At 41.4% G+C, this 18,575-nt stretch overlaps 2 protein-coding genes across 3 annotated transcripts in view; both read left to right on the top strand.

The window, feature by feature from the left end:
* The window catches only part of sv2a (synaptic vesicle glycoprotein 2A), a 28,994-nt gene extending 14,109 nt beyond the window's left edge, over positions 1-14,885 (top strand). For both annotated transcript variants that reach the window (XM_053887714.1, XM_053887715.1), the window contains exons 2-13: positions 587-1,345; positions 6,907-7,087; positions 7,614-7,765; positions 7,867-8,000; positions 8,177-8,266; positions 8,502-8,609; positions 8,676-8,764; positions 8,983-9,147; positions 9,322-9,455; positions 10,036-10,242; positions 10,330-10,489; positions 12,302-14,885. In XM_053887714.1, coding sequence (XP_053743689.1) covers positions 733-1,345; positions 6,907-7,087; positions 7,614-7,765; positions 7,867-8,000; positions 8,177-8,266; positions 8,502-8,609; positions 8,676-8,764; positions 8,983-9,147; positions 9,322-9,455; positions 10,036-10,242; positions 10,330-10,489; positions 12,302-12,485 — 2,217 coding nt within the window. In that variant the 5' untranslated portion in view covers positions 587-732 and the 3' untranslated portion in view covers positions 12,486-14,885. The remainder of the gene's footprint in view (positions 1-586; positions 1,346-6,906; positions 7,088-7,613; positions 7,766-7,866; positions 8,001-8,176; positions 8,267-8,501; positions 8,610-8,675; positions 8,765-8,982; positions 9,148-9,321; positions 9,456-10,035; positions 10,243-10,329; positions 10,490-12,301) is intronic.
* Positions 14,886-15,026: 141 nt separating this feature from the next.
* On the top strand, positions 15,027-17,288 carry bola1 (bolA family member 1). Its single transcript, XM_053887716.1, has 2 exons — positions 15,027-15,118; positions 16,624-17,288. Exon 2 carries the CDS (start codon positions 16,650-16,652, stop codon positions 17,082-17,084), a length of 435 nt encoding a protein of 144 aa, XP_053743691.1. The 5' UTR covers positions 15,027-15,118; positions 16,624-16,649; the 3' UTR covers positions 17,085-17,288.
* The last annotated feature ends 1,287 nt before the right edge of the window (positions 17,289-18,575 follow it).

The raw sequence follows: 18,575 nt of genomic DNA on the forward strand, positions 1-18,575 counted from the left end.
ATATTCAATACCATTTTCAATTTTGTTGGAATAAAAGAAAGATGCAAAAAAATATGCACAGATGAATTAAAATGCTAAAATAATCAGAAACTGTAACAATGAAAAACAAGAGATTGCGCTTCCACTAGGCACAAACAAATAACAAAATAAGCGACACAAATATCTGTTTATCTTTGAAGCTTCAGTCAGCCAACCAACATTGACTGAGCAGCATGCTAAATGCAGCAAGCGCAGACATGTTGCAGGTGTCGGTCTGCTGCACATCCTGCAAACGGCCGGCCGGTCTCAAAATAGCAAGATAATGACCTTTAGCTCTTGGTGACCCTTTAATAGTGTCGTTGCTCTAAGCTCCCAGCGGTGGGGAAATCAATAGTGCTCATCTCCAAGGGCAGCAGCACGTGTCTGAATGTTGGGGACAGAATGGTATCAGTTTTGATCTGGGCTGTTTTGTTCTGATGACTTGACTGAAATCCTGATTCAATGGGAGTCAGCCTTTCCACTTGGCTGGACAGTGCAAGTATCAGTGCCTTGTTTCTAAGAGAAATACTGTAAAGCAACCTAATAACTCTGGTCTTCTGTCTTGCAGGTTCTTGTGTTCGGGTACTTGCTGCTCTGAGTCCTCCAGCAGCGGCGAAGGTGCTGGCCGTGGTGCTGAAATCACCCACATGTCCCTGGCTCCTTCTTGATCCTCACATTCTCTGCAGATTCTAAAACAGAAACTCCACATCCAACATGGACGACGACGGACGCTATCGAGACAGCCGCTCGGACTTTATCCGCGGTGCCAAAGACATTGCCAAAGTTGCCAAGAAGCAAGTCGGTAAGAAGGTTGGGCGAGGAGTGGACAAAATGGCCGACGAGTACACCAGGCGCTCCTATAAGCGGTTTGAGGAAGAGGATGATGACGATGACTATGCCGGGGCGCCAGGTAACGACGGCGGATATTACCGCAACGACAGCCGGGCCAATGATGATGAGGGCCACAGCGACTCCACCGAGGGACACGACGAGGATGACGAAATCTACGAGGGGGAGTACCAAGGAATTCCCAGAGCTGACTCGGTAAAGACCAGCGGCATGGACGGGATGACAGCCACGCCTCAGGCGCAACAGTTCAGGGACATGGCAGCGTACGAGGGCGAGCGGCGGAAAGATCAGGAGGAGTTGGCTCAGCAGTACGAGACCATCCTGCAGGAGTGTGGTCACGGGAAGTTCCAGTGGACTCTCTACTTTGTCTTGGGTCTGGCACTGATGGCGGACGGTGTGGAGATCTTCGTGGTTGGCTTCGTATTGCCCAGTGCGGAGAAAGATATGTGTCTATCTGAGCCCAACAAAGGAATGCTAGGTAAGATTTCACAGTGCTGAGAGTCCAATGGCGAGTTTGTTGTGGTATGTATGCAAAGTCAGAATTCGATGGGCCTATGGTCTAAGTCTATGAGAAATACAGTCCGTGTCCTGTCATAGTTTCATTCACTCCATTGCTTCATTGTGACTTTTTTTTTTTTTTTCGGCTTGGTCTTAGCCGTCTTCGTTTCATAGTTTGTGTCCCAGTAATTGCTTTCCCGGACCTTTGCTGGCAGAGGAACCACGGCTGTTTAAGATTCAACTAAGCGTGCAGCAGCTGGGACTGCAGTGGAATTCTAAACTCAACCTGCAGTCGCTGGAAACACAACGTTCCCCGCTTTAGATGAGTCAGATGGTGCGTGGTGCTCGATGGCAGTGTATATTGTTGTCAAACACCTCACGCTTTGAACAGAGTTGGTGTTGTTTTTTTGGTCAATTTAACACTAAAGTCAGTTAACTATATAAAAAAAAAAAAAATGTTATGAGCTTCAAATGAAATATGACGTTTCTAATTCCTAATTCAGAACGTAAACATTTTTAGATATCATTTCTTTTATCATTATTTTGTTTATTATAGAAAGAAAATCCAAATAATGCAGATTTATCGTGGCTTAAGTTTGCCTCACTGGGAACATATTATACAATGTGATGTCATAACCAAAATATCCATGATTAACAAGACTGTATGTTAAAGGTTTATTTAAAAGAAAAAAGAATTACTTTATGCAGCAAAGAGCTCATTAATCAAGTATAATGTTAAAACAGTGCAGCAGTTTGGCGGCATCATGGAACATAAATGCTACACAAAATTCATCATCTACTCAAATTATAACAAGACATAACTAATAAAACTAAAGCACTGAAGAGGCAACTTTGTAGTAAGCGCTTCAGTGATAATGGAAGGTCGCGATGATAAGATGACTGGAGGAAAAGATACAATGTGATGTAAAACTGTTTCAAAATATCTTGATAAAGCATTACATGATTATAATTTTGGTTGAATTGATTAATTTTTTTCTAGATTCTGATTTGTTAACATCAGCACTTGACAATCACGACTTCGCCCCTCCCCCCGCTCTCCATTGTCGCGTGGTTGGTCGAGCCAGTCAAGAGACACAAGCAGCCCCCTCCACTGGTTACGCAACAGGCCTGACTCATGCTACAGAGCCTCTATACTGGCTCTGCTCTGCATCCCATGATTCCTTGTGTCCTCTGCCTCAACCCCCACCATCACCATCCTCCTCTTCACCAAGTCCTTTGATACGTTGCCATGAGACAGCTACTCAGTGGGTCAGATCATATTTAATATGTTCATACATGCTGTCGTATCATCATGAGCTGAACTGATTCTGTTGTCACTCGGAGAAAGCCAAGCATTAATATAGAATTGTCAGCACACTCTCACCCTCCAACACTGACAGAGGAGAATAGAAGAGATGAAATGAGCACATGATGTGGCTGCTGTTCTGCTTGTATAGAAGTGGTCTACAGCGGAGCGGTTGTCATTGGTTTAACCTTGTTGAGATTCTGCAGAGCTGCAGCATTAGCATCAGCATGGAGGAGACGCTGTTACATGCAGTGCTTCTAAACAGCACAAACAAACTCTATATGCGTCAGTATGCCATGAACACGTTTGTTCATTTATATATCATTTTGATCTAAGCCCTAGCTTCTTCATAGCACTACCCTTTAGGGGTTGCCAGATCATGTCATTATCCGCCACCTTAACCTGTCTCGAATATTCTCCTGAGTCACTGCCATGTCTTTATTTACCACATCCACATTCATCTCCGTCTCAACAACCTCCAGGTCATTTGTCAGATCAAACCTTTCAATCGTCTTGGCCTATTCCACCCTGAATGCACTCTCTTCTTCGCCCCCCTCCAACTGTCCAGGAGGATTGATCCCAAGCACTGTATTCACTTCCTCTTCACCTCTCCAGCTTTCACTGAACATCCTCCATACTCTTTACAATTCACTGTATCATCAGCAAACATCATGGACAGTGGAGGCTCCTCGCTAACCTTGTCTGTCAGTCTGTCCATAACAATAGCAAATAAAAAGGGCTGAAACTGGATCCCTGATGGACTCCTACTCTCCCCACCTCCATCTGTACTACACACCGCACCGCTGTCCTCATACATGTTCTACACAACCCTCACACACTTCACCAACACACTCGTCCAATACCATTTTAAGATGGGTATAACACTGACTCACACATTTACACTGTTTTGAAGAAGTTACAGTCTACACTAGGCTTTGGGTGAGTGTAAGAGAAGGGAAGAAAATATTGTTTTATAATGTTGTTTTGTTCGGCTTTTACTTTGAAATAGTGGTTTAAATGAAACAGTGAGAGCAGCTGATTCTTGTAACCGTTTCAACGGATTCAAACGTTGCAGTGCATTATTTAAGGTGCTGCGTGGCGTTCAGACCTCCACACGTGTGCAAGAGCGGGTGAGGTCTCCTTCATCACCTACCAGTTGGTTTATTTTTAGGAAGACAATGAGAAGCGTGTCTCTGCTCATTATCTCACTCGACTGATGAGCGACCGGATCTTCCACCACCACCACCGCCACTGGCTCATTCAGAAAGCCCTGCACGGTCCACAAAAAGAGGAAAAACCATCTATTAATAGTCTCCCCCCGCTGCCCTGCACCCTCCCCCTCGTTCACGAAAAACACTCCCAGCAGAAGCACACACATCTTTACATGTAGTACACACGCACACACACACCCTGGAGCCGTTGGGAGCTCTGTAACAGGGTAGATGTGTCACCCTCCTCCCTTATGCTTTCTCTTTTTTTTTTTTTTTTGCTTTCTTCTCCAGCCTGTCCTCCCCCCACTTCCTGTCCAGAGAGCAGACTGAGAGGGTCATCTGTTTGTTCCCTACACTTTCATCCATTTCCCCCTGGAAACCTCTGTGGATTTATTACCTTTGCATTGACAGACTTACTGGTCCTCAGCTTCTTAATACACAGAATTATTTTGATAATCTAAATATATATGACAGTCTGAACTTTAACATAGTTGTTATCCCTCTCCTGGCTCGTGAAAAAAATAGGTTTTGGTGTCAGATAACTTATATTTTGTCTGTCCTCAGCGTCATCATTATGTATTTCTTTTCACTGCGGTGCTCTAAAATGGAAGCATTATGAGATTCATATGAGGCTTTGGAACAGTATAGAAAAGTATTGAGTTGATTTTGTGGTACAGAGAAGCTTCCTCCTGTGGAGCTTCTGTTCTGTCAGAGCAAAGCTACCTTCAGAGCACAAGTCATCACCATAATAATGAGCCGGCGGTGACGGCTGAGCTCAGTCACTGCATTGCAGCAGCATCCAGAGAGACTGACTGCCACAGGGAGAAGCTTCGGACTGGGAATCCTGCTGTTCTGATGACCAGCCACAGTCAAGAGGTCTCCTTATCTCCGTCCTCCGTCACTTCTGTCAGCTGCATTTCACTCAGGGAAGAACAATGAGCCGCAAAATCGGAGGTGTTTTCTCCTTCACAGTTTGAGCTGTGAGTTTTTTCACAGTTCTATTATACAATCCTGGACTATTTCCTTTTTTTTCCCAAGCACTTGTCAGAAGTGCACTCAATGAACAACTCTCTAAATACAGTCTATCAACATGTCAGATCACTGGCAGTGTCCCTGAGTGCCCCCAGGACAGATCCATTTTAGAAAGTGTTTAATCGAGGGCAGAGCTGATACTCCATGGAAACATCACAGCCTCTGCTGGTGTTAACACGGATCGATGCCGGCCTTATGTAAACACGATCCGCCCCATGCTACACACCAGTGCTCAGATTCTTGATCACATTGTTGGATGAGCTGTTGTTGCTTACAGTACTGAGACCTGCTGCTTTGGGTTCAGAGGACTTGATACACATGAGCGCAGGCTTCATCTTATTTAGTGAGGGTTATCATTATGGTTCTTGAAGGTCAAAGCTTGGTGCAGGTGACGGACCGAGACAGAGGTTACAGAGGGCTGCGGAGATTAGGCTCACTCTGCTTCTAGTCATATTCCAAGTCCCACTCAGGAATAAGGTAGATTCTTGTGCCCAGTGGGAATCTCATGGGAACATTAATATAGTCATTAAATAAAAATAGAAATAAAAATACTGAAGTTGAAATAGAAGTCAGTCACATTGTATGTTTTTTGATGGTGTCACATGTGTCACCTCCCATGTGACATTCGATAGGAGGGGTGATGTTACGACACACAGGCTGAGCTCCCTTTGCTACTTCATGTTACATGGCACCCCCACTACTTGTGGTGGCAGAAAACACAACGAAAATCCACATATGTGAATCTCTTGAACACCTAATGTTTCAATATTCTGCACAAACTGCTGACTCCTCCGTCACTCTGGGATGCAGAAGTCAGCTCAAAAATAGATGGTTCAGACATCACAGGTGATCATTTTCTGTGGCTATTTTATCATTTATCAAATGTTCAATATTGGTTTCAAAAATCCTTCAAAGGCCATTTTTAATTGTATTTGGGAAAGTCCAATGAGTATTGGCTAACTATTACCAATGTGTATGTTTCCATTTATGTTCTCCCACTGTTCTTGACATTTAAATCAATATTTTATTCAATTATGTTGAAAGTCAGAGGTATCAATAGGTGCTTCTGCTCAAAGTTCTTGTCTCCAATAGTCTTATTATGTTGGTGTGAATTATTTCTCCCATGATGACTTCTTCTCATCTTCACCTCAGTCCATGTTCCCTCTGTGTGTCCCGGTTCGTGCTTGATTCCTCTTCGCTGACAACAATAATAGTTCCATTAACAAGAGTGAAACGTAAGAAGGTCTGTGCTGTGCAGTTTGATGAATAGTTCTGCGACCTCACGAGCCATTTATACAGCCAGAGATTTCATCAGGAAGATTGTTGACAGGGAGTCAATATGGCAGTGATGGAGAGTGAGCAACTGTGCCAGCACTAACAGCAGAGGGGAAAGTAAGAGGCTGATTTTCAATAGAGACCGTGTTGTGAGTCACGTCCTCACCTTCAGTCATGTCTGGATGAGGAAAGGTGCTGCTTGTTTTATCATCTGCTCTGTGACGGTGAGATCATTTGACAGACAGGATATTTCTGCATGATATGACAGTTCACATTTAAATCAACGTTCTGGTTGCCAATCTGATGTTTTGTGTTTGAAGTTTCTGTTACAGATCGTGTGACTCATCTGTCTGTCTGTCTATCTATCTATCTATCTATCTATCTATCTATCTATCTATCTATCTATCTATCTATCTATCTATCTATCTATCTATCTATCTATCTATCTATCGTCTGTCTATCTATCTATCTGTCTGTCTGTCTATCTATCTATCTATCTATCTATCTATCTATCTATCTATCTATCTATCTATCTATCTATCTATCTATCTATCTATCTATCTATACACTTCTGTGGTCACCTGAGCTGCTTTAGAAAGCCATCTACCACCTGGTCACTGTTGGCACTGTTGATGTTTTATTATTTAGAATACGTGAAAAAGGAAGCAGCAAGTGGTTATTTTAAGATGTTAGTCAGATATTTTTTCCTCTCTTCAGGTTTGATCGTATACTTGGGCATGATGGTTGGTGCCTTCGTGTGGGGCGGACTGGCTGACCGGATTGGTCGACGGCAGACGCTGCTCATCTCTCTCTCCATCAACAGCGTATTCGCCTTCTTCTCGTCGTTCGTCCAGGGATACAGCTCTTTCCTCTTCTGCCGACTGGCCTCCGGTGTAGGGTGAGCAGACAAATGACTCATTGAGGCTGAGCGGGCGGGTGCGGAGACGCCGCGGTCACGAGCGCTGTCGTTTATCACCCGACTTGACAGGCGAAGCTGCGACGCCAAAAAAAAAGAAATCATCGCTGGAACCCTCCTTCTATTATAAGAGAATATTAATAAAACATAAAGGGAAAATTATAGTTTTAAAATGTATTTTAAAGAACGGAAGGACTTAAGCAATGTGCTTCAAAATGTGTCTACATTTATCATGTCAACAGTCGCTCGCTCCTCGGCAGCCATCGATTACAACTCAGACAGAACCGAGGCCGTAAACACAGCAACAGCCCATATTGATTTAGCATCACTCGAGTCATTACTTGGGACTTTAAAGCAAAAACTTAATTATCTGCGTCTGTTTCCCCTGCATTTCACTTCCTGTTACAAATACAAGACGCCCTTCAGCCAATTAAATCTCTCTCTCCTGCTCTCATGGGGGTAATGATGCTCTTCTGTCTCACATCATCTCTTTCGCTCTCTTTTTCAGCATTGGCGGCTCCATTCCCATCGTCTTCTCCTATTACTCCGAGTTCCTGGCCCAGGAGAAGCGAGGGGAACATCTGAGCTGGCTCTGCATGTTCTGGATGATCGGTGGCATCTACGCCTCTGCCATGGCCTGGGCCATCATCCCTCACTATGGTAACAGAAAACATGCTCCTCCTGGTCTCATGATCACTTCCAACCAGCTGCTTTTCTCTTTGTTTATCACCAAACTTGCTTATGGATTCACTGAATAATAGGTTGGAGTTTCCAGATGGGCTCGGCCTACCAGTTCCACAGCTGGCGAGTGTTTGTGTTGGTGTGTGCCTTCCCCTCTGTCGCGGCCATCTCGGCGCTCACCACCATGCCAGAGAGCCCACGCTTTTACCTGGAGGTGAGCCTTGTTAAAAAGCAACCCTAAAGTCACATGTCATTTGAATGAATTTATACAAAGATACTAGTGGTTTGCTTACTTTAGTGAGACTTCAGAAATACATCGACATTACCACATGAATATTTCACGTGTTGCTCAAGTATGCAGACAGTAATGGACCTAACTGTCTCCTCCAGAATGGAAAACATGACGAGGCCTGGATGATCCTGAAGCAGGTCCACGACACCAATATGAGGGCCAAAGGTTACCCCGAGAGGGTCTTCTCGGTGAGTCACTCGATGCTTTCACAGACATGATTTGTGAAGATTAGCATTGTGTGAGTGTAAGTGAGGGAATGTGTAGGCGTTTGCTGCTGCTGAGTGCTCTGCTGCATCTATTTACATATCTAAATTCACTCAGTTATCTTCAGATGCTGTGAGGAATTCATACAGCGGCAAACAAAATGCTAAATTGTTGCGGTGATAGACTTGTTTTTGTGAGTTAAAATAACGCCATGTTCAGGTGACCACCATCAAAACGGTGAAGCAGATGGATGAGCTGGTGAATTTGGGCGACGGCGCCGCCTGGCATGAGAAGTGGAGGATTAAGCTGACGTCACTGTTTCACCAGGTGTGTCCGCAGCTGAACTCCTCTGTATGTCGGCTTATTTTTAATGCATCTTTTGCGATGTGCTAGGTGTGGAGTAACTTCCAGACCGTGTTCTCGCCTCAGTACCGCCGCACCACCTACATGATGATGGCCGTCTGGTTCTCCATGTCCTTCAGGTGAGTGGATGTTGACTGCGTTCTGTTATTTACAGTTCAATATTCGCATGAGACGCAGTGTTTGATTTAAAATGGAGAAAGTTCAAAGTGGAATGCAAATTATTGCTCATCACATCATAACTGTATTTGCCATAAATTAAAGAGCAACAACGCACGTAGGTGTATTTAGAAGTGGCTTCATTCCTTCTCAACTCCTCCCTCACATCTCTCTCCTCTAGCTACTACGGCCTGACGGTGTGGTTCCCGGACATGATCAAGTACCTGCAGAAACAGGAGTATTCATCTCGCACCAAGGTTTTTGTCAAGGAGAAAGTACAGCATGTGACCTTTAACTTCACCCTGGAGAACCAGGTCCACCGCCAGGGCGAATATTTCAATGACAAGTGAGTGGGCTGCTACTATTTTTACAATTTATAGTTATAACGTACAAGTTATAATCTGTTATATAGTTATATGAATATAAATGAGTGTTAAATTATCTGCTATTTTAAAATAAGGATACTTTATTAATTGTTATTCCTTTTTTTATTGAAGTTATTGTGGTGATCTCTTTTCAGATTCATGAACTTGAAGATGAAATCCATGGTGTTCGAGGACTCGCTGTTCGAGGAATGCTACTTTGAGGACATCACCTCCAGCAACACCTTCTTCAAGAACTGCACCTTCATCGCCACACTTTTTTACAACACAGGTGAAGACATGTAGAAATTCTGACTGAACTCATGAAAATTGCTCATCTGTTGTGTTCTTCAAGTGGATAAGACTTGATCCTCCCACTGTCTTGCGACTCCCAACCGACTAAAAACTCAACTAAACTAAAAACCTTTGCCTCAAAACTTATTGTCCAAACCTGAATATAGAAAGAGGGTTTCCACCTCAGTAACTAAAGCCGCCGTGTCAAGACCTTAAACCCTCTAGTTGCCCTGTCATTATTTTGAGGTTGCTCCAAGCTGTTATCAGGACTGAGCAGAAGTTCTTTGTTTAAATGTCAATTAATTGTGTTTGTTAATTAATGCTCTTATCTCTGTAAGGCTTTTTCTAAATGGTAGACACCATTGTTCGCATTGTTTCTACAACAACACCATTTAAATGGGGGAGTTGATGCTGCTTTCGGGCATGACTCCACAGTTTTTGGTCTCTCACAGGTGCTGTCCTCCAGTGGAGCAACAGCGCCTCCACACCAGATGTGGTCGTGTGTGAATGTTTGTCTGAGAAGTACATCTGAGGTGGAACTGATAGTTTGCCCCCCGCTGTGCTCCCTCTCTCCTCAGATCTCTTCAAGTACCGCTTGATCAACAGCAAGCTGATCAACAGCACGTTCCTGCACAACAAAGAGGGCTGCCTGCTCAGTGACATCAGCGATGAAAACAATGCCTACATGGTCTACTTCGTCAGCTTCCTGGGCACTTTGGCGGTGTTGCCGGGGAACATCGTCTCCGCGCTGCTCATGGACAAGATCGGACGCCTAAGAATGCTCGGTACTTTCAGTGACTTTGTAAAAACACTCATCCTCCTCCACGTTACTCTATTTCCTGACGTCCCTTCCTCGTACCTCTTCAATGTAGCGGGCTCCAGTGTGATCTCCTGCGTCAGCTGCTTCTTCCTGTCCTTCGGAAATAGCGAGTCAGCCATGATTGCTCTGCTGTGTCTGTTTGGAGGAATCAGCATCGCGTCCTGGAACGCCTTGGACGTGCTGACCGTCGAGCTCTACCCTTCAGACAAGAGGTAAGAGATGCCTGGAATTCTCTGTGAACAGGTCTATGACACAATTGTTACTGCAGTGCCAGTGGTCTGTTCATACACCAGAGTGACAGTATTGAGTAAAAGCCTCGGTTATGTTTCAAAATCACCAGTACTTGGAAGATATTTTATTATTGTTATGGCGTGACTCAAATCAATCACATTTTTACTGTCCCCAGTTCCATATGTTAGGGTCGACTTTCAAGCACCACCGTGTGGCCATAGTTAGTATTGCATTTCAAATGAGTCAGTTCTTATTCTTCCCTCGGTTACAGGGGTTTCCACAGCAAGTCAGCCTCCTCCACCTTAACCTACAGGGGTTGGACAAAATAATGGAACACCTTAAAGCTTTTTTAGCTTTAAGGTGTGTTTAGACCATCAGGCAGAGACGCTCTCTTTGCAAGCATCATTATAAATAAAATTTATACGTCTTATTCCCAGGACTAATACATATGCAGAACTTTTGGACAGTGCAGACTGCAAGTCAGACCTGAGGTCAGACAACTGGAGTGAATCTTATGACTGCATTTTTTAAGCCACCTGCTAAAAAGTCCTTATTTGTAGCTTCTTGTTCAGAAACACAGTCAAAAATAAATGATCTAAAAAAATATCTATATCTATTACTGAATTCTTAACCACACTTCACTAATAGGTGGATATGCGTTGGCGAAAACGTAACCTGCCTGGTGGATAATAACGTCACTACAGTAAAACAATTAAACGTAAATTTGAAGTGCAAATGTGACATAAACCCTAAAATAAAAAAATCACTTTATTGGGCATTTTATTTGAATATAAATCAAAATAAAACTATGGACCAGATGTCTGAGAAAGAGAAATAACTATATTTAAAATATTCTTTCAATGTTCTTTGAGAAGCAAGTAATACACATAACAATGGCAAATGAAAAGAAAAAAGAGAAATTCTTAAGTGTTATAACAACAGCTACAAATAAAATAGGAGGAATAAAACTGTCGTAAAATTACTACATACAGGGGTTGGACAAAATAATGGAAACCTTTTTCCTTTTCATGTTGCTGTTAATTGTGAGTGCAAAAACTTGAAGAAGCAATAAGTGTTTGTCTTTGAATTTATAAGGAATTGGATCTCACAGATATTTGCTGGCCTACGGACAAGTGTTGGCGTAAAGACAAAGGACTTCACAGCTAGCATTCATGTGTACTTCTTTTGAAAAAAAAAGGAAAACAAAACAAAAAAAACAACAACCGTAAGGCTTTTGTCAATAAGATTGCGTTGCCGAAAGCTTTTTTAGCTTTAAGGTGTTTCCATGATTTTGTTCAACCCCTGTATCTTCCTTCCTAGTCGCACCTGTCTTCTGCAGGTCCTCCACTTCATCCTTTGCCCACATTTTTGGTCCAACAATGTGTGTCATCTCTGTCCCTTTTAACTCTACTCCCTGTCTTTTTATCAGTCTCTGACCAAGAGGTGACCGTTGTGAGGGGCCAACGAGCCAAAAAAAAAGAGATAATAATAATAATAATAATAATAGTAATAAAATGAGGATATCATTATAAAAAAAAAAAAAAGATGCACTATTTAAAATTGTTGGAAACATTTCTATGTGATCAATTTTATGGTTTTACTCCAAAAGGGTGGCAAACATACAGTGAATGGGCCACACTGTGCACAGGTCGGCTCTAAACCATACACCATAGCAGGTCTCTCTACTGTTCTATGGGTTTCCTGTTCAGTTTAGATTATACTCTGTCACAGGCTTCTGTTTTGATCAAGTGTTCCTGGTTTAATTTGACCGTCTTTGTCTTCCCTCCCTCCAGGACCACAGCATTTGGATTTCTCAACGCACTCTGTAAACTAGCAGCTGTATTGGGTATAAGTATTTTCACCTCCTTCGTCGGCATCACCAAGGCTGTTCCAATCCTCTTTGCCTCGGGGGCGCTAGCAGCCGGCAGCTTTCTGGCCCTCAAACTACCAGAAACTCGAGGTCAGGTGCTACAATAACATGGAGTCGACGTCCAAGGGGCAGAGGATTTGTTTTCGCCACACTGTGACTGAACAGCTCAAGAGTACTCCAAATTCTGCCCTTTAACCCAAATGGTTAGAATTTGGCTTCAGTGGGTGATTTGGTTTTAGTGAATTGGTTTAAATGTGATCTTTCATTTAGCAGGGGAATAAGTCAAATAAATGTAGATATTATAATACAATAATATGTACAGAGTTGGTGTTAGAGGTCAGAGGTTGAAGGCTCTTGGCGGGTTGACACTGATAGACATAACGTCGACTCAGCATTGTTGCAAAGTTCTCTGTAGTCACCATCATCTGTCTGACAAAAACCAACCCATGAAAATGCAACATCCTCCGCCTTTATTTGTAGCATTTTTGACTTTGAAGAGTAAAAACAACACATTACTCTCCGCCACATTGGAAACGTACTGCCATTTTGTGATTATTGAACATTCCAGGTTTACTTTTCTTACTTCTGTACTACTACTGAGCCCCTTAAAAAGTAACCCCGAGATGTTAAATTGTTGAACATTAAGCACAAATATTTAAGTGTGAAAACTTTTATTTAAAAAAAAAACACATTTTGAATTTCACACATTCTTCATTCATTGTCTCCCTTTGTTTGTAAGAAAGCATTTCAGGTGTACATTGTATTTCAGAGAAGGATATGCATGTTAAAAAGTGTGTGTTATTAACATTATCAGATTTTCAAATCTTGGAGAACAGTCCATGAATGAGGTGGAATATCAAATAACTTCATCCGTATGTTAAGGAATTCAACTGCATGACTTTGATGGCAAAATGAAAGGCACATGTTGAAGAAGGACAAACTATAATCTAAATAGTGTAAATTGAGTGTGTACATAAAGTGTGATTCTTTGTGCAATATTGGACTCAGTGCAATATTGTTTTTCATTTTCAATCATCTTTTATTTTCCTCCACATTTATTTTTGTTGGTATGGGCACATTAAATAATAGGATATCACACTGTAATGCACTCTTGAGATTCACTACAGAGAACTCACTGCCAAGGGCTGATGGTCGTATTGACAGCACAGAACGTGGCTCCCCGGTTGTTTCACATTAGGCACAATCAGTAAGGAAATAGAGTCCAAACTGCCATGTAGTAGGATAGCAGCCATATGTAGACTCTAGACAGTTGAATACGCAGACAGCCCGTTGCACTAAATGTACACTGAGTGAGTACATGCACAGGGAAACGCCTTGAGTCCTTCTGGAAACACAAAGGTGAGCCCGTAGCACAAAGACAAATCACCAAATTCGTGGATTTTAAACCAAAACCATCCACCATGGAACGAATCCGCCCATCTCATGTCACCTGCGCCATCGCTGTCCTTCCACGATTCACATTTGTGTGCCATTGGACTCATTCATTGCCAAAACATTTGGATAGTTTACACGTCATGAACATGTTATAGCTATGAAAATATGATGTACATACAAATGCTATTATGTAACTAAGAAACCCTTGTTATTGCTGAAAATACACTACTGCAGTCTGGTTTGCAGGCTGAGGTCATGTGATCACTTTCGGCTTAGAAAACTTTTTTTTTCTTCAAATATATGTAAGCACATTTAAAATGGGAAAATGCACATTAGTTGTATAGATATGAAGTCAGCGGTCCAATTCTCTGTATGTTGTCGACTAAATTAAAATCAAAGGATGTCAAGATAGCTGTTGTACTTGTTCAATACGGAGTACTGTTCAAACATGCCTCAGTGACTCATAAGGGACCCGCCCTTGAAGAAGACTGCCCCTTGTGGTCACGAATCTAAACCTATGTTACAGGGTCCATTTATATTTGTGAGATTAACGTGTCGCGACACGTTAATTGTGAGTGCAAAAACTTAAAGAAGCAATAAGTGTTTGTCTTTGAACTTATAAGGAATTGGAACTCACGGATATTTGCTGGCCTACCGACAAGTGTTGGCGTAAAGACAAAGGACTTCACAGCTAGCATTCATGTGTACTTCTTTTGAAAAAAAGGAAAACAAAAAAAACAACCGTAAGGCTTTTGTCAATAAGATTGCGTTGCCGATTACTAAATGTAACAATGAATTTATCACATTTGTCATTGTACTGTGCTGTAGAAAGTGTAGTTGTTTGTAAGTATAGAAACTGTTTGTGGAATCATAACTCTCTATATGAAATAATCTAATCAAAAAAAGTATAAATGGAAGATGCTGTCCGTTGTCTTTGAGTTTGTGTATTTTGTAAATGGGAATGAAGTAGAAAAAAAAACACATCAATGTTAAATACTGGTTATAAATCATAGCTAGATTAAATGTGACAACTTAAATTCCCTTTGAAGGTGTGTGAGGTTATTCTTTTTTTTTCTCATTGTTCATATTTTGGATTGGATTTGCACTTTGACGTGCAACTGTCCCGTCACAGTCAATTACAAAGAACTAAGAAGAATAAAAGTCATGAAAATCAACAATGTGGTGCTATTTTTTTCTTTCCTTCTCAACGATTTGAAATAAGTAAAAGTTTCGAGACGTTACTACCGTAAGAAACTACAAATCCCGGCATGGCGGCCACTTCCGGTGTCGGTGTTGCACTAATAACAGTCCGTGCAGCAGGTAGACGACTGACTTTGCTAAGAAGGTGAGTGTTTATGTTTTGGTTTCTTGAAGTGGGGTAAAAGAATACTGTATATGAATTAAAAAATAAGAGCTGAAGCGGTGAAATGTTGTTTTGCTGCACAGTTATATGCTAATGTTTTGCATAATATGTTAGCTTAATGCTAACCAGTTGGGTTGACCAGGCTAACGTATATTTGGGATGCTTGAACCTCTTGCCTTGGATGATATATGATTTTGATATTGATATGATATAATATGCGTTAGATTCCAGCCTCCTGAAGGCTCCCCTTTTATATAGGCATGGTGACAGACGTGCTTTAGCCGAAAACAAAGCGTCTGGCATGTTATCAGTAACAACGAATTCAATGTCTACTACATCACGACTTATTAAATATAGACACGCCTTTATCCTTTGTTCAGTCATATGTAAGAAAGGTACTGTTTAAATATGAACTTCTTCACATTCCAACCACACTGGGTATGATGACGATATCAATTATTGAATATATTCAAATTGTTCATTAAAAATTGTGGTTTCACTCAAAATGTCTCCCGGACGAAGTTTGCTTTCTGATGTTATATGTTGGATTCAAGGTCGTTTTATTATACAGGGAACAACTGACCTCAGACGTATCTACGGTTCGAATAATAATAATTAAAAAAAAAAATTAAAACTTAACCTGCCTGGTGGATAATAACGTCACTACAGTAAAACAGTTAAACGTAAATAAAGTTAAGAAGTGCAAATGTGACATGAACCCTAAAATAAAAAATCACTTTATGAGCATTTTATTTGAATATAAATCAAAAATAAAACTATGGACCAGATGTCTGAGAAAGAGAAATAAATATATTTAAAATGTTCTTTCAACGTTCTTTGAGAAACAAGCAAAAGAGGGAAAAAAAGAAAAGAGAAGAGAAGAAGTGTTAAAACAACAGCTAAAATGAAATGGGAGGAAAAAACAGTCAGAAAAAACAACAGTAAAATTACTAATAATAAATAATGGAAACACTAAATAACGGAATAATGGATATCATGGGGGAAAAAATAAAGTGAGGATATTATGTGTAATTATGAAGTTACACTATAAAAATATACAAAAATGTGTGTAATATTTTATTTGAAATGCATTCCATTTCACGATTCAATTCCATTTCAAAAATGTATTTTCAATTCCAGTGTATTTTAAGCAACAAGAAATATGAAGGAAAAGTATAATAAAGTGAGGATGTTATATTTGAGTTGCAATCATTATTAAAAAAAATAAAAAGATGCATTATTTTAAATTGTTTCTACAATCAATTTTATGGTTTTACTCAAAAAGGGTGGCAAACATACAGTGAATGGGCCACACTGTGGCTCTACACTGTACACCATGGCAGGTCTCTCTACTGTTCGATGGGTTTCCTGTTCAGTTTAGATGATACTCTGTCACAGGCTTCTGACAGAGTATCATCAGACATATCTACTCTTCGAATAATAAAAAAAGAGAATCGTTTTTTAATGTTTTTAACCAATTCACCCAGGTGATGGTGCGATTTCCCACCTTGCAATGCTGAGTCGGCTCCACCGTTGTGTCCAGTCCTCCTACACGTCTCTAAGCCGAGATTTGCTCCACATGGCGCCTGACCCGCACCGGCCTGTTGAGACGGCCATCAGAACCAAACTGGGTGACTCTCTCAAGCCAGAATACCTGGAGGTGCACAATGAAAGCCACATGCATGCCGTCCCGCCTGGATCGGAGTCCCACTTCCGTGTCTTAGTTGTCAGCCCGCAGTTTGAAGGCTTGTCATTGATACAACGTCACCGTCTGGTCAATGAAGCTCTGAAGGTGGAGCTGAGCACCTGTGTTCATGCACTTGCTATCCAGGCGAAGACCCCTGCTCAGTGGGGCAGCAACCCAACTCTTGCCAAGAGTCCGCCATGCATGGGAGGATCTAAGGGGGATCACACCGTGGAGGAGAAGCTCAAGTCTGGGCGAGAGTGATGGACCATGAACAACTTCTTGCTTGAGGGATGAGACTGTGAACTGATGATCGTTCAGAGTTGTAGTTTATTATCTTCTTAAGCTGGCATGGTTGTTTAACTTGCATATTCATTGCAAATGTAACTCTCCATTACTATTCCTGTGTTTGAAATAAATGCATCAAAAGGTTGCCAGTGAGTTTGTTCCAAAATAAAGTGTTACAGTCGTGACAGAATGTGCCGGAATAATTTCTTTGTTGTTTCAATCACGGATTGTGAGTGAAGGGAAATATAAACCAAAACAGGGTTGTTTTCATGGTGTGTTTTTGGAGAGGAAAAAAAATCTTACTTCAGCTGGTCTTGTATAAAATACAAGCTAGTTGCTGGGATTCTAAATCTCAACCCGGGAAAGAGTTTATTTTTAGTGCCACTCATAGCTGATTTTCATCTAAAGCTTTTATGCAGCAGAAAAAAATAGTGTGACACTTAGGACACCTGACCTGACCATAACAACATGCACACCTGCTACTAAGATATTAAACTCTAACACATTTACATTGTTGTTTTCGTTGGATATAATCTCCATAATCACCCAAATTCTTTCTGGAAGTGCTGTGCATGCGCATCGATTTCATAATCCAACGCATGGGGGCAGTATAACCACGACTCATTGAACACGTACACTTCTTTTTTTTTTTTTTTATTCCACGACGTTTTTTTGCCCTTCTTGAAAATCAATATAATAAATGCTGGGATATTATTGTTGCTCACCAACACAATGTTATCCATTACTTCACCGCAGTTAGGTGACCTGTAGTTTAGTCAAACAAAATCGTCCTTAAATGAAATGAGATACATTATAATTCAAATATATTTGCATTATAACCTACGTTATTACTTTATTGTGTACGTACGTACCCTGCTGGTCCAATAGAATATTCCCACTCATTTGGGATGAGGACCTTTATAAAATCATGAAAGCAATATCTATGAAAATAGAAAGACACATGTTCATTCTGTTAGAATGTTCAGTCAGTTTGGGCGTCATGTCTGTCTTACTGTTATGGCTTTTGATGCACTCCGAAGCAACTTTAATACTGTTGGCGCAGATGGCACAAACTAGTGACTGAAGCAAGGTTTTACAATACATTTTATTTATCATGTTGCACAAGCATATCGACAAATACTGAGCCACAGATTTTTTTTAATTGTCGACATGACAGTTTAGTGTCTCCCATGCTGAAGTGTGTCACCCCGACCAAAGGGCTTGCTGTAAAAATGCGGCAGCCATGCCAGTTCTCAGTATATGACCTACTGCTGACAGTATGTGTGCGTGGGTGGCCGTCTATTTTAGTCTGGGAGTTGTGTGTGTGTGTGTGTCACTGTGAAGGTCTTCTTGTCTTCTCCACCCAGATGACCACCAAAATCACCCCTGAAGTCAGCGTGAATGATTAGACAATAAAACACGGAGGACAGATGAGCAGTGGGAGTCTTGAAAAACAATGATCTCCCA

The sequence above is a fragment of the Synchiropus splendidus genome, chromosome 15 (assembly GCF_027744825.2).
Source record: "Synchiropus splendidus isolate RoL2022-P1 chromosome 15, RoL_Sspl_1.0, whole genome shotgun sequence".
NCBI classification, from domain to species: domain Eukaryota; kingdom Metazoa; phylum Chordata; class Actinopteri; order Syngnathiformes; family Callionymidae; genus Synchiropus; species Synchiropus splendidus.